Source organism: Nycticebus coucang, chromosome 10, assembly GCF_027406575.1.
Source record: "Nycticebus coucang isolate mNycCou1 chromosome 10, mNycCou1.pri, whole genome shotgun sequence".
NCBI classification, from domain to species: Eukaryota; Metazoa; Chordata; class Mammalia; order Primates; family Lorisidae; genus Nycticebus; species Nycticebus coucang.
The window spans coordinates 99840492-99867843 of NC_069789.1; the positions used below are offsets into that span (position 1 = coordinate 99840492).

Consider the following 27352-nt stretch of genomic DNA (forward strand, 5'->3'; position numbering starts at 1 on the left):
TTTTTTTTAAATTAGAAACGGAGTATCACTCTTGTTCAGGCTGGTCTTGAACTCCTGAGCTTAGGTGATTTGCCTGCCTTGGCTTCCCAGAGTGCTAAGATTACAGGTGTGAGCCATTGTGCTGGCCTATCACTATCATTTTAACTACCTTCTGGAGGCAGAAAGTTTCAGAGAGATGTGAGCTGGTCATGAACAAAATGCTAGAAATTGGGGAGGTGGGTTTGAATTGAGAACTGTCCATGCCACGGAAAGAGAGTTTCTTCAGTGTGTGATTTGGTTTTTGATCTAGTAACAAACAAGAGGTTATCCAGAAAGGGAGATTAATTTTGAGGGGAGGGTCATGAAACTGTGTCACATTAAGACAATTTGAAGAATATAAGGATATCTACCTTGGAGAAGAAAAGACTTAAGAGGCTCATAATACATCTCTTAAAATATTTGAAGGAAGTTGCTGTTAAGTGGCAAAAAATAAGTAGACATTTTGTGTTAACTCCAGAGATTAATAGCTGGAAGTTACTAGAAGGCAGGTTTCAATTTGTGAAAGGATATTTTATTTTATTTTATTAGCGACAGAGTCTCATTTTGTCACCCTCGGTAGAGTGCTGTGGTGTCACAGCTCACAGCAACCTCCAGCTCTTGGGTTTAGGTGATCCTCTTGCCTTAGCCTCCTGAGTAGCTGGGACTACAGGTGTCCACCACAATGCCCAGCTATTTTTTTGTTGCAGTTTGGCTGGGGCTGGGTTTGAACCCTCCACCCTCCGAATATGGGGCTGGCACCCTACTCACTGAGTCATAGGTGCCGCCCATGTGAAAGGATATTGTAACACGTAAGAGTTGTTAGATGAGCATGGTGGCAGTTATCTGGCATCTTGGGAGGCTGAGGCTGGAGGATGGGTTGAGGCCAGAAGTTGGAGATCAGCTTGAGTAACATATCAATACCAGTCTCTACAAAAAATCCAAAAAATCTTTAAAAAACTTAGCTAGGTACAGTGGTGCATATCTGTAGTCCTAGCTATTCTGGAGGCAAGAAGATCACATGAGCTCAGGAGTTCCAGGTTGCAGCGAGCTATGACCCCATTATCTTACTCTAGCCTGGGCAAAAGAGTGAGATTCCATTTCTTAATGAAAAAAAAAAAGTTGTTCATAAAGCAGAATGGTCTGCCTTGATAATTTTTAGGTGTTTAAGTAGGGCATTTATAAACAGCTAGTGGTTGTATGGACCTACTTATGTGAAGTAAAAGGTTGACCTAACTGACTTTAAAATGACCTCCCCCCTTCTACCTAACCACTATGATCAGAGTTCCTTTAATTAAGCCCCTGCTCAAGTTACTCCATCTGACCCACAGTGATTGATCCCTTCTCCAAACCTTTCTTTCCCCTACTCTTTATTCTTATACTTAACTTCATGTATATGTTTCTCTTTTTAAGATTACATTTCTTTGAGGGTAGTTATGCACTTGGCAGGCACCCAAATACTTGTTTCAGTTTAGTAATACAATGTTTCTCTTTGGGTTTGTCTTATTTCCTGAAGTAGTCTTGGAAGTAGGTTGTAAACCATTTGAAGTCTGGGATTGTGGTTTCTATTATATTTATTTGTAATTCTCTAGAACACCCAGTAGGCATTTGATAAACATTGCTTTAAATCGAGTGGAACCAGAAGTGGACCTTTGGCCAGAGAAATGTGGGCCAAGGAATGAGAGCAAAAGTGAGTCAAAAGGTCAAAGAATACCATTCTTTTGGATAAAAATGTGGAGTCTCCACTTGCGATGAGATAATGTTCAGGAAGTTTTTTTCCCCACAGACAACCTGGATATATTTAGTACAGTTAAAATTAAATCATCATAAAACAGAAATTACAAATAGTAAAGGTGTTGAGCCCAAGTTTCAATTAAAAATGATGTAGCAATATAAATATTAACAGAAAGCCTGGGTATCAACATAGTCTATAGGAAAAAGAAGGCTTAGCACCTATTAATCACGGTGAAAAGATAAATAATTGTGAAACGTAGGGCCCTGCTGACAGATGGAACATGTGTAAAGGACATATCCACAATCACCCAGAGACGTTTTTAGAGCATCTATGGTCAGTTTGTATCATCTGGATGTAGTTTGTGTACATTGGTTTAAAGTTCTTGAGATAATAAAATTCCACTTTTCCCACTTTTGAGTTGGGAGCTTTCCTGCCCCTTTCTTTTCTCTTTCCTCCTCTGCTGGCAGATTATCTCTCAAAGCCCAAGAGAACAAAGAAATGAGAGCAAAAGTGGGTGGCTGCCCGCGGGGTGGACAGAGAAACATGGTTTGGAAGTGGTAAGATATCATACAGGTCTGCTCCTTCCATGCTCGCATATTAATGTTTTTTTTTTTTTTTTTTTTTGACAGAGTCTCACTTGTCGCCCTTGGTAGAGTGCTGTGGCATCATAGCTCACAGCAACCTCACACTCTTGGGCTTAAGCGATTCTCTTGCCTTAGCCTTCCTAGTAGCTGAGACTACAGCTCCCGCCACAAAGCCCGGCTATTTTTAGAGACGGGGGGGGGGTTGGGGGGAGGTCTCACCCTGGCACAGGCTGGTCTCGAACTTGTGAGCTCAGCAATCCACCTGCCTCCCAGAGTGTTAGGATTACAGGCGTGAATCTGGCCCTTATTCATGTGTGTGTGTGTGTGTGTTTTTTGGTTTTAGTGACAGAGTCTCACTTTATCACCCTCGGTAGAGCGCCATAACATCACAGCTCACAGTAACCTCCAACTCCCGGGTTTAGGCGATTCTCTTCCACAATGCAAGGCTATTTTTTTTTTTGTTGCAGTTTGGCCGGGGCCGGGTTTGAACCCACCACCCTCGGTACATGGGGCCGGCGCCCTACTCACTGAGCCACAGGCGCCGCCCTATTCATGTGTTTTTTTTAACAGGGCCAAGGAACGAAACTAAAGTTTCTGGAGCACCAAGCTACTTATATTGAAACAAACAAAAAAACTCCAAGCATCGCGGGTCTCTGAAAGTCCCACGACACAACTATCTTCCCTACTTCTTCCTCTAGACACGTAGATGCAGCTCACAACTCAGCCAGTTAGAAAGTCCCTACTTGGGTGGCGCCTGTGGCTCAGTTGGTAAGGCGCCAGCCCCATATACTGAGGGTGGTGGGTTCAAACCCAGCCCCGGCCGAACTGCAACCAAAAAATAGCTGGGTGCTGTGGCAGGCGCCTGTAGTCCCAGCTACTCGGGAGGCTGAGGCAAGAGAATCGCTTAAGCCCAGGAGTTGGAGGTTGCTGTGAGCTGTGTGAGGCCACGGCACTCTACCGAGGGCCATAAAAGTGAGACTCTGTCTCTACAAAAAAAAAAAAAAAAAAAAAAAAAAAAAATAATAAAAAAAAAAAAAAAAAAAAGAAAGTCCCTACTTAAGGAACGTCGCCCAAGCAGGGATCCCTCACCTGCTGAAGGTGAGGAATTCGTCTCTTTACGCGACAGTCTTCCAGGCCAATCAGAGGCAGCTCCGGCAGGGAAAGGAGCCCATCACCCCAGAGGATAGTAGTGGGCGGCGTTGCACCTGGCTACGGTGAATCACTCAAGGGAGCGGCGGCTCCTTTCACCAATCGGAACGAGCAGGGGCCGGGCGTCGGCCAATCGGGTGTGGAGGGAGGGGCCAGGCGAGGCTCAACCTGGAGGCTGGAGCTTAGTCCTGGCGCGGCAGCTCGCGAAGTTGCATCTGTGCTCTTCTCTCTCTCGGCGACTGTGGAATCGGTATCCTGATAGCGATGGGGGCTAAGGCGAAAGCTGGGAGGAAACATTTGCGTCTCTTCATATTGGCTATCCTGTGTAAGTTCCCGGAGTTTCGGGAGGAATCGACGGGTCGGTCCGAGGGTGGAGGAAGGCGCTTTCCACGCCCCTTGCCCGTGGGAGGGGAGGAGTCCAGAAACCTGTCTACCTCACCCTCCAAATTCTTTTTTCCAACCCTGCTGGCCGCTGTTTCCCCTTCCCTACGCCATGGGGAGTGGCTGGCTCCCCTCCCCCATACTGGTGAGTTGTGACCCCACCCCTTACACCCACCGGAAGGGAGCTGACCCTTTTGCACACACACCAAAAATAACTGGGAGGTCAGGTTTCATTGTCCCCATTCTTACACTCATACTGGCGAGGGCCGGCGGGCCCCAGGACCCTTCCTGCACACGTCTACTCCACCATCTCCCGCCACACGCACCTGAGAAGGCCATTCTTCCCTTCAACGAGCACCCAGCAACCACGAACGACCCAGGAGAAGCCATGAGCCTCTCATCTGAGTCCTTTGGCTCCCTAAGCGACCTCAGAAAAAGTCTACTGGAGGTGGGCTGGGATGGAAGTCTCCTGTCCTGGGTTTTGCTGGAAGGGTCTTTATCTCCTCTGAATCTTAGGGTTGCCGTGGTTGCTCTGGGAAGTGTCTGGGTGCAGAGTTTGAAAAGGAAATGAACTTGAAATCGGAAATTGCTCAGAGCACAGCAAAGACTTTGGAAACCAGCAAAGACACTTTCTGGAGTAACCACCTATAAAGTCCTTAATAAATGTTGTTGACTGAGTGACTATTCCCAGAGGGAGGATGTGTCTCTTGGTTGGCTGGATTCGGCTCAGAGCTAGGACTCTGCCCTCCCCCGGCTGTGGAGGAGAGTTCTTATTTCCTTTGTAAACTCCCTTTGCTGAGAAACAATGAGGCTTGCTGAGGCATGCCTCTGTCTCCAGACGTGTTTGTGTGGGACCGAGTGTGCCTTCGGTTGGTTTGTGCGTTAGTCAACCTGTGCCAGCACCTGAGTATTTATCTGTCTGGTTTTGTGCTTGTGTGAATAGTTGTGTCAGTATGTTCCATAGGAGTCTCTTTTCCCTCAAGGTTCGTGTTTTGGCAACTGTTAAAGAAATGGAAGATTACAATCAGCACCGTGTCTTAAAAAGGCAATTCATTTGGTCAGTTTTTGAAGGGCAGAAATAGATTTCCTTGTCCTTAAATGTACTGACCGACCACTCATTTATTCCTTGTCACAAAAACATAAAGCCATAGGGTGGATTAGATCAGAGGAAAATCACATCCTTTCTGTTGTATACATAAGGAAACGGGTCCAAAGAGGGGAAATGACTTTCCCAGATTGACAGGAGGGTTAGGGTCAAACCTGGGAATGGAACCAAAGTCTCCTGACACTTCTTTTTTCCACTCCTGAATCTAGGGTGTCAGGCACCGTATGACACAAGAATTGTTTGGGATACTGCTTCAAAGTCTACTGTCTTAAAATTTTTCTTTCCCACTAAGTTCTTCCTTCTCCCTTTCATTTGATTATTCTAGTTCCATTCTTTTTTTCCTTCTTCCTTCTTTTCTACTCCTTGCCTATTTCACTTCTGCTTTTTTCTAATGACACCTATAGTCATTTGGGGGGTGTCTGTGTGGTACTCAGTACTAGAGACTTCACCAACCCTTCTACTGTACCAGTACTTTCCTCCCTAAATCCCAAAGTTTTTTCTGGGACGTAACTATTTGTAGTAATTTTTGTCAATGAGAGTGTTTGTCAGGCTTTTAAGCTTCCTGGAGCTGCTGCTTCCCTGCTCCAACTCCTTCCTTCTCTCTTCCCCTAATTTCTTATATTATTTATGATAACCCCATAATAATCACATACCGGCACTGGAAGGGCTGCGATAGCACCATTCTGAGCTTGCAGCTGTCTTAGGGAACCAATTTATAGTGGTTTAGAGGGAACCTGACGTGATAATGTATTAGCCTGGCAGGACAGTGGGTGCTGGGAAGTAACTGGGAGAGGGGGAACTGACATGGTAACTTTTAAATCAGTCTCACCTGGTGTGGAGTGATTTGGTTAATGCAGATGAAGCTGGAAATGGGAGGCAGGCAACCTCACCTGGGTTCTTGCTGAGCTCCCTCTACGTTTTTTGTGATCTTAGGCCAGTAGTAGCTCATGTCTTTTCATCTGTTAGAAAGGGGTGGAGGTGGGGGGGAGGAATAATACTTGTCCTGCCCTTGTCATGAAGATCAACCAGAATAATAGCTACTTTACATATACATGAAGGGATTACTGTTGGGCAGCTATTTTCTCCTTTGGATTTTGTAAGGATGAGAGAATGCCAGTCAGTCTTATGTTTTTCTGTGAGTGAAACAAATAAAAAGAAAGAATGTCAGAATGCTGTCCTCAGTAGAGTAGGTCAAGCAAAGCAGAGAGATTCCAAATGGCAAGGGTCAATAAGTAGGGGCTTTTTCTTGGATGTGTAGTCTGTCCGCTGCCCCGGGAGGCACATACAGTTTGCCCTGGGTGCCCCCTTCTTCTAGGGCTGCTCCTCATTTTAGGGCCTCCTGTCAGGGAGGAAGAAGAAAGGGGAAGATTCCATGGAGAAATCCAGTGAAGGCCCAACCCCAGCATGGGGAGCCTAGTGGAGAGGAAGGAGTGACTCTGCTGGGTGGGGACCCAGAGGCTAGACCCTGGGGAACTGGGCTTGGGAATAGTAAAAGCAGTGACCCAGAGTAGCAGCCTCTCCTTCCCTGGAGAACCTGTGCTTAGAGAAAATGTCCAGCTGTTTCCCAGTCAAGGAGAGGTATTTCTGCTTAGCATGGTGGAGTACAGATTGGTCAACTTTTGGTGTATCCACAGGGTAGGAAGGAACACGGGCTTCTACTCCCCTCCCCCTTACAGGAGGGTGGTATTGCCACTGAGAGTGTAGTATCTCTACTGTGGAATTCCTGGGAGGGTGGGACTGCTGTCCTGTGATTGGGTCATTCTGAGTCCTGGAGTTTCCTACTGACGTTTCTGACTCATGCCCTTCTAGCTTTGCTGTTCAGGGACAGATTTACCTCAGAATTATAGATTGGTGAGTCATACTCCTTTCCCCTCCCCCTTCTCCTAGGAAAGAATTGTTCCCTCTGAACTAGAAACTGGTAACAGGCAAGAGCTGGAACTAGGAAATGAGTGGTGGTGGAATTTCAGTGCTTTAGTCTTCCCCTCTAGGCTTCAGAACACTTTCACCTCATCATGTTTCTCTTCGGTTCCTTTGTGGTTAGGGCTTCCCTGTAGTCTCTAGCCCAGTTCCGATTAGGGGTAGAGCTACTGCGATTAAAACAGATTTATTGTTTAGGATAGGTCAGTGGATATGGTTTAATAATCAAAACGGTATAAAAAGGTTGGAGTATCTCATTCCCACCTTGTTCCTGTTTACCCCATAGTTTCTTTTTTTTTTGGTTTTTTTGGCTGGGGCTGGGTTTGAACCCGCCACCTCCGGCATATGGGACCGGCGCCCTACTCCTTGAGCCACAGGCGCCGCCCTACGCCATAGTTTCTTACATATCTTTCTAGTGTTTCAACAGCTACAAGTGTATATAAATACAAATTGTGTCTTTTCTTACACAAAAAAGAGGCATACTATATGTTCTACTACATCTAGTTTGTATCCTGGGGATCTTTTCATATTGGTATTATGGGAGGGTGGGTAGTTGTAGCTTTGGCCGTTAGGATCCACCCTGTCCCCCACCCCAAGTCAACTGAGTTCAAGCTGTGCCTATTCAATGGACACAGAAATGGCTGACAGCCCCCCCCCCCCAGATAGATTTAAATGCAACACACATTGTATGTAATAGATTAGCAAATAATGGGCTTCATTTTTTTTTTTTTCCCCATCTCTGTTAGCTTTGAGGAGGGACTCTGGAGATCTCTAAACTCAAACCTGCTTTTTTTTTTTTTTTCAAAGTTTCAGGAAAGACCTGGGCGGCCCACACATCAAATGTAATTGGGGGTGAAGTTTCAGCCTTGTTAAAGGTTGTGGGAGGCAGTTTGAGTAGGTGCGTAGTGGAGTTTTCCTGGCATGGAAAACCCAGAGTTCATCTGCCTGGACGCCCTGATAAGCAGGGTTTCTGTCTAAAGTCCGGCTGTGTTGTTTGTTTCACAGCGTAGGGGTGGGACTGGAGGAAGCAGCTGGCTGACAGGAAGTTTGATGCTAGGTCCCTGGAGTGAGTCCTGGGTAGTGAAACCTTCCCTGGCAATGGGGAGAGGAGTGGGGGGAAGGGAGGAGCTGAGCAGGTAGAACTGGAAATTCTGCCGGGTTAGGGCAGAAGGGAGTGATGGGGTGAAAGCACTCCTGTTTGACACTGCCATCACCACTTTCTGTCCTCAGAGGGCCAAGCCAACTGATCGATGTCACTGAAAGTGCAGCCAATGATGGCTGTTTAGACATAGCCCAGCCTGTTGGGCTGATAGATCCTTCCTCTTGCCCACACATTCTTATCCACTCCAAACTCCAGAAAGGACCTGCCAGCTGTGGATCTTCCCTGGCTCAGTTAATGCTGCCTCTTCTCTGGGAGGCCAGATCTTTCTAGGACTTCAATCTCTACAGGGTGAGTCTTTGGGAGGAAGGGGCAAACCCAGGGTGAAAGCCCCAGGCCACCTTCTAATTATGTTCATTTGTTGATCTATCAAACTGTGGGCATTTACCAAGTTCAGAGTGTTGTACTAGAGATTAGGGGGGAAATTTTAGCACCTGTGGTCAGGAGGCTCCCTGGGGAGCCCGAGATATTGGTAATATTTGCATATATTAGGTAAGCTGGGTAGCTGGGTCTTTTAGGGGGTCCTGACTCATCCCTCCCTATTCCTTTACTGTCTACCTTTACAGCTGGAGTGTCTTATGAGACTCATGTGCCCAGAAGGGAAGTTTGGATGAATTTTCAGAGAAAACCACACAGACTGGCTGGTTCCCTCCTTGTTTCTCTCCTTTTTCTTCCTTCCTTCCTTTTTTTTTTTTTTTTAAATAAAAAAAAAGCCATCAAATTTATGGCACAAAAGCAACTTAAGGAAAATTCTAATAATTACCAGGATATATATAGAGAAAACAAAGCGTTTCTTACTAAAGCAGTGGAAGGAGGCAGCTTTTCTGTTGTGGGTTTAACACTTCATGTACAAGGGATGGTTATTGGGGGGTTCTGTCCAGTGTTTGGGGGATCCTTAATACCCACTGTGACTGTCCTCGGTGGGTTCATGGGCACCTACCTCCTCTAGGTAAAGCACAGTGCTGGGAGATGGGAAGGACACAAATAGAACAAAAAAGTCTAACAGATACAAAGTAACTAGGGTACTGAGCAGAATGTGCCAGGGGCTGTCATCCAAGTACAAAGAAAAATATGTCTGGGGAATAGCAGGGAACTTTTAATCAAGATAAGGTTTTTTTTTTTTTTTTTTTGTAGAGACAGAGTCTCACTTTATCACTCCCGATAGAGTGTCACATAGCTCACAGCAACCTCCAACTCTTGGACTTAGGCGATTATCTTGCCTCAGCCTCTGGAGCAGCTGGGACTACAGGCGCCCGTCACCATGCCTGGCTATTTTTTTGTTGCAGTTTGGCTGGGGCTGGGTTTGAACCTGCCACTCTCCGTATATGGGGCCAGTACCTTACCCACTGAACCATGGGCGCCACCCAACAATATTTATCTTTTTTTTTTTTGTTTGTAGCGACAGAGTCTCACTGTATCGCCCTCGGTAGAGTACTGTGGAGTCACACAGCTCACAGCAACCTCCAACTCCTGGACTTAGGCAATTCTCATGCCTCAGCTTCCCAAGTAGCTGGGACTACAGGCGCTCACCACTGTTGTAGTTTGGCCAGGGCCGGGTTTGGACCTACCACCCTCTGTATAGGGGGCCAGCGCCCTACTCATTGAGCCACAGGCGCCGCCCATTTCTTTTTCTTTTTTTTTTTTTTTTGAGACAGAGTCTCCAGTTGTCACGCTGGGTAGAGTATCCTGGTGTCACAGCAACCCCAAACTCTTGGGCCCAAGTGATTATCTTGCCACAGCCTCCCAAGTAGCTGGGACTACAGGTACCCGCCACAACGCCTGACTTTTTTTGTTGTTGCAGTCGCCATGGTTGGTTTAGCTGGCCCGGGCCAGGTTTGAACCCACCAGCCTCAGTGTTTGTGGCTGGCGCCCTACCCACTGAGCTACGGGTGCCACCCTTTTTATTTATTTATTAATTTATTTATTTTAAGAGACAGAGTCTCACTTTATCACCCTGTGTTGCAGCTCACAGCATACTCAAACTCATGGGCTTAGGCGATTCTCTTGCCTCAGCCTGGCGAGCAGCTGGGACTACAGGTGCCGGCCACAATGCCCAGATTTTTTTTTTTTTCTTTTTTGGTTGCAGTTTGGCCTGGGTCATGTTCGAACCCGCCACCCTCAGTATATGGGGCCGGCACCCTACCCATTGAGCCACATGCACTGCCTTCAAGATAAATTTTTTTTTTTTTTTTTGTAGAGACAGAGTCTCACTGTACCGCCCTCGGTAGAGTCCCGTGGCGTCACACGGCTCACAGCAACCTCCAACTCCTGGGCTTAAGCGATTCTCTTGCCTCAGCCTCCCGAGTAGCTGGGACTACAGGCACCCGCCACAACGCCCGGCTATTTTTTGGTTGCAGTATTGGCCGGGGCTGAGGTTTGAACCCGCCACCCTCGGCATATGGGGTCGGCGCCCTACTCACTGAGCCACAGGCACCGCCCTCAAGATAAATTTTTATTAAAAAGTTGATAACACAGGCAGCGCCTGTAGCTCAATGAGTAGGGTGCTGGCCACATACACTGAGGCTGATGGGGTCAAACCCAGCCTGGGCCTGCTAAAACAACAATGACAACTGCAACAACAACAAAAAATAGCCTAGCATTGTGGCGGGTGCCTGTAGTCCCAGCTACTTGGGAGGCTGAGGCAAGAGAATTGCTTGAGCCCAAGAGTTTGAGGTTGCTGTGAGCTGTGACGCCATGGCACTCTACCCAGGGCAATAGTTTGAGATTCTGTTCCACCCCCTGCCCACCCCAAAAAAGTTGATACATGCTCAATGTAGAAAAATGAGACAATACAGAGATTATAGAGAAAATAATGGTTATGTGTAATTCCTTTATCTAGAGAAAAACACTTATTGTTTCATTCTAGTTTGTCTTCTATGAATTAATGTGTGGGATGTATATGGCAAAATAAGCTTTAAGCAAGGTCCATTCTGTAGTATCTAATGCATGGCTGTACATAATTTTTACTTAGATGTTCACCTTCTGTAGGGCGTTTATATATTTTTTCTTTGCTGTACTAAATAACATTAAATTGTCCTTGCATGTAAATCTTTAAATTTAGCTTTTTTTTCTTTGATTATTTTCTTAGACTTTTTCTAGAAATTGGGGAGAGATCAATTTCGACTGGAGAAACGCATAGCAGATTGAGGGGCATTTTTTTTTTTTTTTTTTTGTGGTTTTTGGCCAGGGCTGGGTTTGAACCCACCACCTTTGGCATATGGGACCGGCGCCCTACTCCTTGAGCCACAGGCGCCGCCCAAAACACATTTTAAAGATGAGATCCATTTATTTTCATGGTTTAATGACTTTTTTTTTCTTTTTTTTTTTTTTTTTTGAGGGGCATTTTAAAAGGACCTTGAAGGATGCGTGGGATATCGTTGGTTGTTCAGTGGAGAGTCAGTATAACATAAAAGTTATGGAGCCTCAGAATTAAACAGATTTGGGTTAGGAGTCTCATCTTTTTTTTTTTCTTTTTTGTGAGACAGTCTCTCTATGATGCCCTGGGTTGAGTGCTGTGGCGTTGCAGCTCATAGCAACCTCCAACTCTCGGGCTTAAGCGATTCTCTTGCCTCAGCCTCCCAAGTAGCTGGGACGACAGGCACCCATCACAACACTGGGGTATTTTTTTTTTTGTTGTAGTTGTCGTTGTTTGGCAGGCCTGGGCTAGGCTCTAAACTGTCAGCCCTGGTTTATATGGCTGGCGCCCTAGCCGCTGAGCTACAGGTGCCAAGCCAGGATTCTCATCTTCTATTTGTAGCCTTGTGCTTTGAAGAAACTGTTCTAAGCCTCAGTTTTCTCATCTGTAAAATGAATGGTAACACTGGTCCTTACCTGGTAGAGTTTTTATGAGAATTTGGTGAGAAAATGCACAGAAGGCCTGTGTACCCCTTTGGCAGTCATAGGACCCTGCCCAGATTCAAAGGGAGGGAATTTAAGATTCTACCTTAGTCACAATGTAAGAAAAGCTTGCAGGAAAAGATAAACATACACCTATAGATAAGTGTGGCTATTTTAGAAAATACAATCTGTTACAGTTTTATTATTCAGAAACATAGTGATTTGCAAATATACCCTCAGGGTTTTTTTTGGATTTGTAAGCTGCCAAATCTCTTCCCAAGTGTGTGAACACATGTGGGATTGATATTGCTATTAATGCCTTGGGGTTATTTTGAGCACCTCCCCTTCTCTTCCCTTTCTGACCCCTGTGCCTTGCCACCTACCTACTTTCCTGGTCTCAGCCACTCTGTCTCCAGGTTATCTGTACTCTACTTTCCTTTCTCCACTTTTCTCTCCTTGAAATTGATCAGAATCACATGCACTCTTCAGGATCTTGGTGGTGTAGTAACTCATATTTCTTAATCTTGGTTACCTCATTTCACCTTTAGAGTTTCATTTGAACATTCTTCCCTTTGGTATGTGCACTGTTTGGATATGTATTTCCTGTTATGCGTCCCCTTTTTGGCCATTATGTTTGCCTCTCAATTCTGGCTTTGTTTTATTGTTCTTTCCTTCATGTGGTCTGTATGGTTTGATTTTTTTTAACATTAATACATAATTGTACATTTTATTTAGTACATGTGATATATTGATACACATGTGGACTGTGTAATGGTCAAGTCAGGATATTTAGGATATTCACCTCCAATGTTTTCATCTCTTTGAGTTAGAAATATTTCAAATCCCTTTTTCTAGCTGTTTTGAAATTCATATTAGGGCGGCGCCTGTGGCTCAGTCGGTAAGGCGCCGGCCCCATATACCGAGGGTGGCGGGTTCAAACCCAGCCCCGGCCAAACTGCAACCAAAAAATAGCCGGGCGTTGTGGCAGGCGCCAGTAGTCCCAGCTACTCGGGAGGCTGAGGCAAGAGAATCGCTTAAGCCCAGGAGTTGGAGGTTGCTGTGAGCTGTGTGAGGCCACGGCACTCTACCGAGGGCCATAAAGTGAGACTCTGTCTCTACAAAAAAAAAAAAAAAGAAATTCATACTGTTTTCAGCTATAGTCACCTTACTGTGCTATTGAACATTAGAACTTATTCTTTCTACCTCACTGTATGTTTTTAGTCATTAATGTACCTCTGTTTGTCTATCCTCACCCTTCCCAGCCTCTGGTACCTATCATCTCTACCTCCATGAGATGAACTTTTTTTTTTTTTTTTGGAGACAGAGTCTTATTATGTCACCCTCGGTAGAGTGCTATGGCGTTACAGCTTACAGCAACCTCCTACTCTTGTGCTTAAGCGAGTCTCTTGCCTCAGCCTCCCAAGTAGCTGGGACTACAGGTGCCCGCCACAATGCCCGGCTATTCTTTATTGCAATTTGGCCTGGGCCAGGTTTGAACCTGCCACCCTGGGTATATGGGGCTGGTGCCCTACTCACTGTAGGATGGTAGGCGCCATCCTACATTTTTTAATTATTTTTATTTTTTTTTTTGCAGTTTTCGGCCCGGGCTGGGTTTGAACCCTCCACCTCCGGTATATGGGGCCGGTGCCCTACTCTTTTGAGCCACAGGCGGTGCCCTATAATTCTTAATATATACTTGCCTATTACAGAAATGTAGAACATAGAAAGCAATAGCTGCCCATGTTTTTCATCTCTTAAATAACATGCACAATCTACTCTGTTCTTTTGTTTTGTTTTGTTTGGGACCGTGTCTCACTCTGTTACCTAGGCTGGAGTGTAGGGGTGAAATCAAAGCTTGCTGTAGTCTGGAACTCCTAGACTGAAGTGATCCTCCTACCTCAGCCTCTTGAGTAGCTGGGACTACAAGTGTGTGCTATCATGACTAATATTTGTGTTTTATGTACAGTGTGGTCTCTCTGTGTTGCTAAGCTAACTTCAAACTCCTGTCCTCAAGTGAAAGTGATCCTTCTGCCTCAGTCTCCCAAAGTGCTATAGGATTACATGTGTGAGCCATCATACCCAGTGTATTTTTAGAAATTTTTAATGTATATATTGGGGCTTTTTATTTTTATTTTTTGAGACAATCTTACTCTGTTGCCTTGGTAGAGTGCCATGGTGTCATAGCTTATAGCAACCTCAAACTCTTGGGTTCAAGTAATCCTCTTGCCTCAGCCCCCCCCACTTAGCTGGGACTACAGGCACCGGCCGCAATGGCCATTTTTAGACATGGAGTCTCGCTCTGGGGCTCAGGCAGGTCTCGAACTGCTGAGCTCAAGTAATCCACCAGCCCCAGCTTCCCAGAGTGCTAGGATTACAAGTGTGAGCTACCGAGCCAGACTGGGTTATTTTCATTATTAATAAAAATAGGTTCACATTCTACATATTGTTTTTATATTTAGGGCGTATTTTTATCCCAGTTCAAATCAATCTACCTTGAGTTTTGGGATGGTGATATATATTTTTTTACATAGTTGTAGTAGTTTATGCAGTATCGTCCTGGAATCAGATTACTGGGTTAAAATCTTAGCTCTGCTACCTACTACCTTTGTGACCTTGAGCAAACTAATTAATTTCTGTGTCCCTATTACCTAATCTGTGAGATGAGAGCAATAATAGTGTCTATCTCAGCATTGTTCCAAGTTACACCAGGAAAGGACTTAGAAGAGTATCAGGGACTAGTAAGTATTTAATGTTTGCTTCTATTGTTATTTTACTTAGTGGTTTTCTTGGACATACTCAGTAATTTGTGTTTAGAACCCAAATATGCCAAATTAAGAGTATAGGACAAATTTTGTAAAGTCCTTCTGTGTAATGCTGATTCTTTCATTGTGCAGAAACATCAAGCCTTTTGAAATCAAGGCTATAGTCCCTAAGTCCACTGCTGATACCCAGCTTAGACCATTGAATTAGTTTGAGAGAGCTGTCATAAGAGAACACCACAGACTGGGTGGCTTAAATAATAGACATTTATTTTTTCATGTTCTGGGGGCTGGAAGTCCAAGATCAAGGTACTGGTGGAGTTGGTTTCCTCTGAGGCCTCTCTCCGTGGCCTTGCAGATGGCTCCCTCTTGCTGTCTCTTTACCTGGTCATTCCTTTCTGCACACACCCCCCTGGAGTCTCTGTATGTATGTCCTAATCTGTTTTATAAAAACATCAATCAGATTGGATTAGGGGATGCCCAATAGCCTCCTTTAGTTTAATTGCCGCTTTAATGGCCCTGTCTCCAAGTACAGTCACATTCTGAAGTGCTGAGGATTAAGACTTCATCAGACATTTTGGGGAAACAATTCAGTCTATAACAACTGTTTTTATTTTATTTATTTTATTTTTTGAGACAGAGTCTCAAGCTGTTGCCCTGGGTAGTGTACCATGGCGTCATAGCTCACAGCAGCCTCCAACTTGGGTTCAAGCAATCCTCTTGCCTCAAAGTTTTTTTTTTTTTCTTTCTGTTTTTAGTAGAGATAGGGGCTCAATTTTGCTCAGGCTGGTCTGAACTTATGAGTTCAAGCTATCCACCCACCTCAGCCTCCCAGAGTGCTAGGATTATAGGCATGAGTCACTGTGCCTGGCCAACTGTATTAATTTTAAAGATTACCTCTGCAAAAAGAACAGTGACCTCCCGCCTGGCCAGGGGGTCTTCTCCTTAGTCTTCTCCTTAGTTGAACCAAGCCTACTTGGTTGCTCTTGTGCAGCATGAAGACAATGGAGGTGTTTTAAATAGATTCACATCTTGTCTCCACTTGTGCTGCTATTTTATTTATTTTTATTTATTTATTTTTTTTTGTAGAGACAGAATCTCACTTTATGGCCCTCGGTAGAGTGCTGTGACGTCACACAGCTCACAGCAACCTCCAACTCCATGGCATCACACAGCTCACAGCAACCTCCAACTCCAAGCGTTTCTCTTGCCTCAGCCTCCCGAGTAGCTGGGACTACAGCTGCCACAACACCTGGCTATTTTTTGGTTGCAGTTCAGCTGGGGCCGGGTTTGAACCCGCCACCCTCGGGTGGGGCCGGCGCCTTACCAACTGAGCCACAGGCGCCGCCCCTTGTGCTGCTATTTTAGACCTTGCATTAGGAGATCTGGCACTTCTTCCGCTCTTGGCTCTGCACACTTTCTCTGGGAGGTGTGTACTGCATGCACAACCTGCTTCTGCCATTGTGCATGCAGACACCTGCACACACATTGTGCCCCAGGTACAGAAATCAGTCCCTTATGCAAAACAACAGGTGGGAATTGCCCATGTATAGAGAGAGTACTGTTACTTCTGTTTGAAAACAATGAAGCAAATTTAAAAACACTTTATTTTTAAGTCATAGAAGAAATTTTAAGAAAAGGATTAATATTAAGCCTCCATTTTTTTTCTGAGAACCGAACAGTTTAAAAAACCCACATAGTGGGCGGCGCCTGTGGCTCAGTGAGTAGGGCGCCGGCCCCATATGCCGAGGGTGGCGGGTTCAAACCCAGCCCCGGCCAAACTGCAACAAAAAAATAGCCGGGCGCCTGTAGTCCCAGCTGCTCGGGAGGCTGAGGCAAGAGAATCGTGTAAGCCCAAGAGTTAGAGGTTGCTGTGAGCCGTGTGACGTCACGGCACTCTACCGAGGGCGGTACAGTGAGACTCTGTCTCTACAAAAAAAAAAAAAAAAAAAAAACCCACATAGTATTGTGGGCATACCCTTCTATTCGTTTTAAAAATGGGCCTTGTAGATAAGCTTTAACAAGGAAATGTCTTCGTGAATGATCTGCTCTGACCTAATTTGTTGATGTTCTAATTTGTTGTTCAGCAGACATTTATTGAATTTCAACTTGTACCAGGCATTGTGCTAAGTATTGGATACTCAGAATATTAAATAACACATGGTTCTGCTCCCTGGGGGTTTACTATGGGAGACATGCTTGTCCCCAGATGATGTCCTTTTAATGCAGAAAGTGCTTTGACAGTGTTTTTCATGGGATAATGAAAGGAAAGAGGCCTAGGTGAAGCTCTGGTGAGGGTTTGGAATGTGGTAGGTCATTTCCTGGGAAGTAATATGGATGAATAGTGCTGGCCAGATAATCAGGGGAAAGGGTGTACCACATAGCTGAAATAGCATGAGCAAGGGCAAAGATTGTGAAACAGCCTAGTCTTTGCTGGGAATTTTAAGTAGCTTTGTATTGCTAGAGGGTAAATTGCAACAGTAGAGTGGGTGATGAAGATGATAAGCTTATCTTGGGGTCATATTGTGCTGGAACTTTCTTAGCTTGGCAAAATTTGGATTTTATCAGATAAATGATGTGGAATCATTAAAAGCTTGAGGCAAGTGGTACATTTGCATTTTTAGGAAGGCTGTATAGGGCAGCGCTGGTAGCTCAGTCACTGGTAGCTCAGTCGCAGGGCGCTGGCCACATACACCAAGGATGTCGGGTTTGAATCCGGCCCCAGCCAAATAGCTGGGTGTTGTGGCAGGTGCCTGTAGTCCCAGCTACTTGGGAGGCTGAAGTAAGAGAATTGCTTAAGCCCAAGAGTGGTTGCTGTGAGCTGTGATGCTACGGCACTCTACCCAGGGAGACATAGTGAGACTCTGTCTCAAAAAAAAAAAAAAATAAATAAAAAAGAAGGAAGGCTGTATAATATACAGTATAGTACAGCATAGCTCCTACAGTTGGACTGTGTTGGTTTGACTCTGTGCCACCACTTAATATTGTGTGGCCTTGGGCAAGTTACTTAATTGACCTGGGTCTCAGTTTCTGGAAAATAACAGCGGTAAAAACAAAGTTACTCACCTCCAAAGGCTGGTGTAGGGATTAAATGATAGTACATGTAATATGCTTATAACAGTTCTTGGGATATATTATTAAGTGCACAATAAATGTCTGGCAGTGGGATGGAGAATGGATTTTCTGTTCATGGTCCCCAAACCTGAGGAGGCCAAGAAGCTGTTGATGACAACTTTGCAATGGAAGAAGTAAAATTTTCTTTATTTTAGCTTACCATGTGTATCAGTAGGATATTGTATGTGTGCGTACAATATGGCAAACATAGGTCTGAGCTAAGTGAAAAAGTGGGACTGAGGCAAAGAATACAGCATGGATGAGGAGAATGGGCTGACTGTCCCGATGTAGATGGGATTCAGTGAAGAAAGCTAGTTCTGGTCCACCCACGAAAAGTTCAAGGAGCTGGTCTTTCTAAGGCAGTTACAATGATAGGGGAGAGATGGTAGGCTGGAGTGTAAACACTTTTTACTTTTATTTATTTATTTGTTAATTTTTTGAGACAGTCTCACTTTGTTGCCCTTAGCAGAGTACTGTTGTGTCATAGCTCACAGCTACCTCAAATTCTTGGCCTCAAGCGATTCTCTTTCATCAGTCTCCCAAGTTGCTGGAACTACAGGTGCCCACCACAACGCCTGGCTATTTTTAGAGACGGGGTCTCGCTCTTGCTCAGGCTGGTTTTGAACCTGTGGGCTCAGACAATCCACCCATCTCAGCCTCCCAGAGTGCTAGGATTACAGGCATGAGCCACCGCACCTGGCTTTATTTTTATTTATTTATTTATTTTATTAGAGGTGGGGTTTTGCTCTTCTTGCTCAGGCTGGTCTCAAACTCCTGAGCTCAAGCAGTCCACCCACCTTGACCTCCCAGAGTCCTAGAATTACAGGCGTGAGCCTCTGCTCCAGGCCTCTCTGTGTTTTTTATATAGAAAAAAAATCTAGAAAATCTTTATTTATTCTTAATTTCTTTCCTTTTTTTTCCAGGGGACTGGGTTTGAACCCACCACCTTGGTATATGGGGCTGGTGCCCTACTCGTTTCGGTCACAGGTTCTGCCTTTCTTTATTTTATTTTTTTAAATTTTTAATTTTAGCTTACTTGTTTATTCTTTTTCATTTGAAGTTTTTTTGTTTGTTCATTTTCTTTTCTTTTTTTTTTCTTTCTGTTCTTCCTTTGGCAATTCTCTTTCCCTTTGCCTCCCCAGTAGCTGGGATTACAGATGCCGGCCACAACGTCCGGCTTTTTCGATGTTAGTAGAGATGAGGTTTCACTCTGGCTCACTCCTGCTCATACTGGTCTCGAACCTCCGAGCTCAGGCAATCCACCCGCCTCGGCCTCCCACAGCGCTGGGACTACAGGCGGGAGCCACCATGCCCGGCCATTTAAAAATTTTTTTATTTTTTATTTTTTTGAGACAGTCTCACTAGGTTGCCCTTGGTAGAGTGCTATGGCGTCACAGCTCACAGCGACCTCCAACTCCTGGGCTTAGGTGATTATCTTGCCTCAGCCTCCAGATTAATTGGGACCACAGGTGCCTGCCACAATGCCTGGCTAGTTTTTGTTGCAGTTTGGCCGGGCTGGGTTCGAACCCGCCACCCTCGATATGTGGGACCGGCGCCCTACCCACTGAGCCATAGGCACCGCCAATTTTCTTATTTCTTTTCTTCTCCCTTTCCCTCCCCTCAGATACCTCAGGGGGAACACAGTAGGCTTTTGAGTATTGGCACAGTCTCAGGCTGATAGGTGTTCCTTCAACATTGGGAAGTGAGGACATTAGGGTTAGTTCCTTATATTTTAAACAAAAGAAGAGGAGCCCAGACTGGGTAATTGTGGTCACGAATAAGGAGGAAAAGAGGAATATGCCTGTAGCCCAGTGTGTTTATGCATATTTGTTGTAAGTTCCTGAATGTGTTTGAAATCTGATTATCTGAGAGGACTCAGAAAAGAATTTTAAAGACACAAGTGTTGGAGGAATAACCATCAAATTCATACACTGTGGCACGTGTGTCTAAGTCTTTATTTCAAGGGCTAGTTTTTAGTTTAATAGATGCTGCTGTTTGGGTGGTGTTGCAGGTTGGGTTGTAGGGAAGCTGACTCTGAGATGTCAGTTATTGTGCAAAACGTTTATTAGGGAGTGTGCTTGGGATCCACACCCGTGGAGAGGAGAAGGAACCAAGATTGAGCAGAGGGAGAGGCGGAGTTGCCTGGTAGTCTCAGTGAGGCCTCAGTCTACCCCAGGGAGCAAGAGTGGCCCTTCAATGTTGTCCTGGACAGGGGAGCTGGGTGATGGAGCTGGCACTTTTTGTTCCTCCCCCACTTCACTGATCAAGATTGGGTGCTCTTGCCCTTGTACCTGGTGGAAGGCAACCCCATAGGGTAAGGCACTTTCTGGGAATTTTGAAAGAGGGCTGAGAGTTGAGGGCCTTCTGTCAGCACTCCCAGAGCTGGGACAGTTAAGTTCTTCGTTTCTGAAGAGAGAGCTGGTTTGAGCATTCCAGGGCACATCACAGGTAGCAAATTATAAAATTTAAGAATACTGTTTTCTGACTTGGCACCTGTGGCTCAAGCTGGTTTGAATCCAGCCCTGGCCCACCAAACAACAATGACAGCTGCAACCAAAAAAATAGCCGGGTGTTGTGTCCCAGCTACTTGGGAGGCAGAGGCAGGAGAATCGCTTGAGTCCAGGAGTTTGAGGTTGCTGTGAGCTGTGATGCCACGGTACTCTACCCAGGGCAACAGCTTGATGCTCTGTCTCAAAAAATAACAAAAAAAAGAATACTATTTTCTTTCTCTCTCTCTTTTTGTTACACCTGCTGGAATAGGAAAATTTAAGAATGGGGGGAATGGAACCCCAAAATTCCCATAATCAAAGCAGAAAAGGCTGGCCTGAACAAAAGCCATTTCATTATCATCATTCTTAGTGAGAGCTTAGTAAGAGACTTCCATATCCTCAGAAAGAGTTTTCAATAAAAGCTATTCCATGTCTGTTGTTACACTTGAGTATAAATTTGACATTAAAAGTGTAATGACAGGGTGGCGCCTGTGGCTCAGTGAGTAGGGTGCCAATCCCATATATCAAGGGTGGTGGGTTTAAACACGGCCCCGGCAAAAAAAAAAAAAAAAAAAAAAATAGCCAGGCGTTGTGGCGGGCGCCTGTAGTCCCAGCTACTTGGGAGGCTGAGGCAAGAGAATTGCCTAAGCCCAAGAGCTGGAGGTTGTTGTGAGCTGTGACGCTACGGCACTCTACCGAGGGCGACTAAAAAGAACACAAAACAAAAACAACAACAACAACAAAAGTTTAATGACAAGTATACAGATATAAAGTAATGTTTTGGAATTATTTTTTAGATGAAAAGGATCATTCTTTAAAAAGAATGATATTTGATTGCATAGTTTGTCTTCGTTAAACTAATAGTTGTGCTGAGAAACAGCATGGCTGACAATATAGACGGGTATAATAAGGAGAAAAAAGGGAAAGAGGAGTCACCTGTGTGCTAATTGAGCTCTGCCATTTCCTTTCTATGAAACCTTGGTTCCGTCAGTCAACCTTTTAGGCACTTAATTTTTCAATCTATGCAATGGGAGAGAATACTTATCTGGCTTACTGCACAGTATTGCTATATTAGATTGAAATAAATATATATAAATGTACTCTCTAAACATGAATGGCAAAAGAAAAAAGAACCTAAAGGACGTTATAGAGCATCTAGTTTAAACCTCTTATATTTCAGATGAGGAAGGAGAGTCTGAAAGATCAAAAGACTATATTCAATTATGTGAGTAATTAAATAAAGGGAAAATCAGCTCGGCACCTGTAGCTCAGTGGCTAGGGCACCACCCACATACACCTGAGGTGGCTGGATGAACCTGGCCTGGGGCCACCCAAACAATGACAACTATAACCAATAAATAGCCGGGTCTTGTGGCAGCCGCCTGTAGTACAAAAGAAGGGAGGCTGAGGCAAAAGAATCGCTTAAGCCCAACAGTTTGAGGTTGCTGTGAGCTATGACGTTACGGCACTCTACCGAGGGTGACAAAACGAGATTGTCTCAAATAAATAACTGAGGCAAGAGGATCACTTGAGCCCAAGAGTTGGACGTTGTCACGAGCTATGAAGCCATGGCACTCTACCCAGGGCGACAGCTTGAGACTTTGTCTCAAAAAAAAAAAAAATAAATAAAAAAAATAAAGGAAAGTTGAGTTTAACAGATATGCTTGCATTGCACAAATCTTTATGCATTTATCTGAAAAGACAGGGCCCTGACTTGAAGCTATAACTATAAGCATACTTATTGCATTTGCGCTTTGAAAACCTGAATGAGAAAAATTGTGTTAAGTGCAGTTTTGTAGCTGCATGGTGTGATCCCAGAATCATCCATAATTTGGCATGTCTGGGCCTCTCTTGTGAACCCCGACGTGCCTCCCTCCATATTATTAATTATCCTCTTATTGCTCCTCAATTCCTCCACTTTCACCGCATCCCGCCTTTTCCTTCTCCTTTTGGTAAGCAGAAGATTCTCATGAGCTGACCTGAGCCCACTTGTAGTCCTTGCTTCATCTCAGAACGAGCTATGTGATCTTAGGCACGTTTCCTCACTTCTTGTAGCCTTACTCAGTTCCTCATGTATAATTTGGATAATAATATTTGTCCTGCAGATCTGTCATGCTTATTTCAAGGATCAAATGATGTAACATGTCGTATAATGTATGTGAAAATGCTTTTAAAAGCACCCAGTGCTCTACAAATGTCCAGTATTGTTATTATCTTCGGCACTCTTTCTCCCTCCCTTGCCTGCCTTGCCCGCAGCTTTCTGCTGGCTTCCTTCCCTCCGGGACTGCCTTGACAAGTGGCTTCAACCATTTGTTGAGAAGCTTTCTCTGACCCATGAAATTTTATTCGGGGAGCTGCCCTTGACCTAGTAGGAAGCTAATTAGACTTTTGCGAGTCACAGAGGGGGGAAAATTAGAAATGAGAGAAATTGCACTTGAAAGGTTCCATTGATAAAAATATTGACCTGCAGTTGGAGCAAAAAACATTTTAAGAAGATATTTGGGCTGGGAGCGGTGACTCATGCCTGTAATCCCAGCACCTGGGAAGCCGAGGAGGGTGGATTGCCTGAGCTCATGAGTTTGAGACCAGCCTGAGCCTGTCTCTAAAAACAAAAATAGCCGGGTGTTGTGGCGGGTACCTGTAGTCCCAGCTACTTGGGAGGGTGAGGGAAAAGAATTGCTTAAACCCAAGAGTTTGAGGTTGCGGTGAGCTGTGATACCACGGCACTCTACCGAGGGGGAAAAGTGAGACTTGGTCTCAAAAAAAAAAAAAGAAGATATTTAGGATGATGGTGAGAAGGTGGGAGGGCTGGGAGGTGCTTGACTCTTGAATCCCTTCTCCTTTGGGTCAGCGTGGGGGAGTCTCATCAGTTGGGTCTGCTCTTCCCTCTCCACAGCATTTCTCTGTTCACTCCTGATGGGGCCCATCTCTTTTTCTCCTCCTCAGGCTCCCTGGCATTGGGCAAGAGTACCGTGTACACTTCTGAACCTGAAGTCAAAGTTCCTGAGAATAGTCGTGAGTTGGGCTGTGGAGGGTGGTCAGGGTGAGGGTGAGGGTGAGGGTGAGCAGTTCCCAGAACCCTGGGGGGCTGGAGAGCAGCCAGCCCAGGTGTGTCCTGGGGCCTTTTCTGTGGCTCATTTTCATCTTGTCTGCAGGTAATGTCATGCTGTCCTGCTCCTACTCCGGCTTTTCCTCTCCCCGTGTGGAGTGGAAGTTTATCCGAGGTGACACCAAAAGCCTCGTTTGCTATAACAATAAGATCACTGGTGAGTTGTCCTACCTCCATCCTGATTGCCTGGATTCCAGGCAAGTGGCACACTATGGGGCTCAAGTGTCCATGGCCGTCCTGTCTGCCTTTCTGGGGGAGAAGAGAGTGCCTGCACGTCTCAGGTGCCACCTTCATCAACTTCTTTTAGCTCTCCAGTTCACTCTGTCCCTGCCCTTCTTCCTCTCTCCCGCAGCGTCCTATGAGGATCGAGTTTCCTTCTCACCGAATGGCATTACCTTCAGTTCTGTGACCCGGAAAGACACTGGGACGTATACTTGTATGGTCTCTGAGGAAGGCGGCAACTATGGGGAGGAAAACGTCAAGCTCATTGTGCTTGGTACGTGCCTTGTGGCTTGGAGGTAGGCCTGGAGTCAGTTGTTCCCCTCATCTTCTAGCTGGCTCTGCTAAGCTTTGGAGCTCTTTGATGGTAAGAATGCCCATGGGTGGTGCCGTTCAGAGTCACAAGTACTGCCAGAGAGGGCATGAGCCCCTGGTTAGGTGTCAACTAAGGGCATGAGAAGGGTGGAAGGCTCAGCTGATTGGAAAGGGGCGTCATCCTAGTCAGTCACTTAGACGCAAGCAAGCGGCCCCTGCCCGGTCTTCAGTGCCTTCTCTCCTCCATAGTGGCTCCATCAAAGCCTACAGTCCACGTCCCCTCCTCTGCCACCATCGGGAGCCGGGCAGTGCTGATCTGCTCAGAACAAGACGGTTCCCCACCTTCTGAATACTACTGGTTCAAGAATGGGGTACAGATGCCTCCAGATCCCAAAAACAGCCGTGCCTTCAGCAACTCTTCTTATGTCCTGGATCACAAGTCAGGGGAGCTGGTATGAATGGGGTGAGGGTAAGATGGGGGGGCACAGTTACAGAACCCCTGAAGGTGGGGAGGGAGAATAAGCAACAGGATGAACTTGCAGTTAGGGACAGGAGACATAAGAGGTGGGCACTTGGCTTCTTTTTTTTTTTTTTTTTGCAGTTTTTTTTGGCTGGGCCAGGTTTGAACCTGCCACCGCTGGTATATGGGGCCCGGTGCCCTACTCCTTGGAGCCACAGGCACCACCCTTGCACTTGGCTTCTTTAAGCAGGAGCCAATTTGTTTTCTTCCCTTCAGGTTTTTGATCCTGTTTCAGCTTCGGATACCGCAGAATACACTTGCCAGGCACAGAACGAAGTTGGGATATCATCGGTTTCAAGTGCTATGCGCATGGAAGCTGGTAAGTGAACACCAGGGTGTGAGCCCAGACTGGGGGTGGGGACCGGGGTCTGCTTCTCTTCAGTACCGTGAGTGAGCGTCCATGTGCCTGATCTCCCATTTGTATCTCACAGTGGAGCTGAACGTGGGGGGTATCGTGGCGGCTGTCCTCGTAACACTGATCCTGCTGGGAGTCCTGATTTTTGGCATCTGGTTTGCTTATAGCCGAGGCTACTTTGACAGTAAGTATCTGTCCTCAGGCTCTCTTTTGTATTGTCCCCATTTCAGGGTCTTTTCATGGGTGTCATCTCAGTATGGACTCCGTCCCCATGTGTGTGGGTCCATCCCGGGATGCACTCATTACTTGTTTGACCATACCAGGCTGTCTTCTGTCCTGCCGACACTCATGATCCCCTTTCTTCTCTTTCAGGAGCAAAGAAAGGGTGAGTGAGGTGCTGCCCTCTGGTTTTCTGAGGTTGAGAACATGGATGCATGTGGTCTGAAGCTCCATGGGCCCAGGGGAATGGGTTGAAAGCAGAGGCAGCCGGCCTGGAGGGAAGGCATCTGGATTTCTTCCTGTTCACTGTGGCCCTGTGCTTGTCCCGTCTCTACCTCCACCTCCCTGCTGAGTGCTCGGTGCTCCTACACACACTCAGTTCTGGCAAGGGGAGGTTAACGAGTGCCTAGGGGACTGAACATCTCCGTCTTTTGGCTTGTCCACAGGACTTCAAGTAAAAAGGTGATTTACAGCCAGCCTAGTGCTCGAAGTGAAGTGAGTACGCCTGCCCTGGGGTGGGGAGGGCCTCTGGGCTGGAGTGAGGGGTTTCTATCCTGTTTATGTGCTTTGGACTAGGGGTGGTTATCAGCTAAAGACAATGCACAACTGACTAAATGTTTTATTTTCCTAGAGAGAATTCAAACAGACCTCATCATTCCTGGTGTGACCCTGGTCTGGCTCACCTGTCATCTGTACTTGCCTTACTCAGGTGCTACCAGACCCTAGCCCCTGATGTTTGTAGATTCACAGGATGCCTTATTTGTCTTCTAGACCCACAGTGTCCCCGACTTCTGTCTTAGGATTGTTTTTAATAACGTCAGCTATGTGCCCCTTCTTCCTTTGTGCCTCCCCTCCTTGTTTTTCCACTGCTGAGTGGTTTGAGACTTACTTAAAGTTTTGATTCTCCACCCCCAGGAGGATCAGGCAGGAATCCTGGGTATGCTGTTGACTTTCCTTCCAGGTAGACAGTGAGAGTGGCGGGACTCCCAGGAATTTGCAGTCACTACCCACCTGGCCTGTGGTGGCTTTTGCATAGGGATCTTGAGCCAAGTCCTATGCTCTTTGCTTTCACACTGAGGACTGGTGCCCCACTGAGTGGGGACTGGCGATGGCTGCATTGGTGGTTTGGTGATGATGTCGAGGCTCCTCCATCTTTGGAGTCCACTCTCTCATCTGCCCACGAGAAGTGCCACTCGGATCCTCCTGACCTGTCTTCCTCCTGAACACAAGCAGATTGAGGCTGACTGTGTCTGTAGGAGAATGGGAGTCCTTGTTGTGGAGAGCATAGAAAGCTTTCAGGGGACATGGAGCCAAAAAGATTTGAAGCCACAGATCTAAAGAAAAGAAAGCTGGAGCTGGGAGCTAAAGCCTTCACCCTTCCCTGGGCTGGAACAACTGGACAGACCCTTTTATAATGTGTCTCTAAGATTGTGGGGATGAGTGTAGTAGTCTTAGCTTTTTGTTGCTTGTGTGTGTGTGTGTGGTCTTAGCTGTATGCTGACATCATGTGTGCTGGAGTGTTGGAGGGCTTCTTAGCTCTTTGGTGAGATTGTGTTTCTGTATGTTTGTTAGTTGGATGTTGCAGCAAATAAAAGCTTGGTTTGTCAAAGGTTCTTTTTGTGGGGAGTATGGGAAATGAGGTCTTTGAGGGTCCTGGGCTCCTTGTTTGTACAATAGGAAAATGCCTCAAACTCTATTTCCTGGCACCCTGGGGCTAGTTCCCAGGGCCCTGTGCCCTTTCCCGCTTCTAATCTCCAGGGAGAGCTTCTGGACTGTAGGCCCTCAGTTTAGAGTCCTCTTGTGGCCATGCCCTCCCATGCTGGAGGAGGGTGCCAGGGGTGGAATTGATACTGCTTGGGAGTTGGGGGTCATAGTTGGGCCTTTTCAACCCAGTGAGAGGAGAAAGTGCCTGACTCCCTCTTCCCTCCCAACCAGGGGGCATTGAGGGACTTCCCGAAGTCTACAGAACAGCTGCCCCAGAGCTGAGGCAGGGGGAATTTCTCAGGTCACTCGGAGAACTACTTTAGTAGTAGTTTAAAGTAGTAACTACTTCTCTATTTTGTTGGGTGGGGTTCGGGAGAAGATATTTTGAGACCCAATCATGTGGTGGCCTGTGTGTGAGTGAGCAGGAATAGGTGGACAGGCCTGGCTGTCATTGCTTTCCTCTTCCCTGTTTGGACCTTCCCGCTTCCCTTAAATTTTCCTGTTTACCACAACCCCTTCCCCACAATCTATTAACTTAGCAAGAGGACAAATAAAGGGTCCTCTAGGATTGAATTTTCTCATGTCTTTCTATGGAGGATACTAAGTGCCACTTTGCCATATTTTGTCCCCTCATTGGGAAATCCCTAACAGAGTTGGATTTTTTTTC

The 27352-nt window shown here is 45.9% G+C and overlaps 1 protein-coding gene across 2 annotated transcripts; it reads left to right on the forward strand.

The window, feature by feature from the left end:
• Positions 1 to 3654: 3654 nt before the first annotated feature.
• Positions 3655 to 27262, forward strand: F11R (F11 receptor). 2 transcript variants are annotated; one of them, XM_053608291.1, is made up of 11 exons: positions 7922 to 7952; positions 8244 to 8336; positions 23191 to 23259; positions 23400 to 23510; positions 23706 to 23849; positions 24137 to 24339; positions 24624 to 24726; positions 24839 to 24946; positions 25135 to 25147; positions 25428 to 25476; positions 25613 to 27262. In XM_053608291.1, the coding sequence occupies exons 1-11, from the start codon at positions 7937 to 7939 to the stop codon at positions 25646 to 25648; spliced, it is 945 nt and encodes a 314-aa protein (XP_053464266.1). In that variant the 5' UTR covers positions 7922 to 7936; the 3' UTR covers positions 25649 to 27262. The 2 variants fall into 2 exon arrangements, with proteins under 2 accessions (XP_053464267.1, XP_053464266.1); XM_053608292.1 differs by lacking the exons at positions 7922 to 7952; positions 8244 to 8336 and adding an exon at positions 3655 to 3808.
• Positions 27263 to 27352: the final 90 nt, after the last annotated feature.

Coding starts and splice junctions, on each gene's coding strand:
- F11R (XM_053608291.1), top strand. Junction 23,511..23,705: donor CTATAACAATAAGATCACTG/GTGAGTTGTCCT, acceptor TCTCTCCCGCAG/CGTCCTATGAGGATCGAGTT. Junction 25,477..25,612: donor AGCCTAGTGCTCGAAGTGAA/GTGAGTACGCCT, acceptor TTATTTTCCTAG/AGAGAATTCAAACAGACCTC.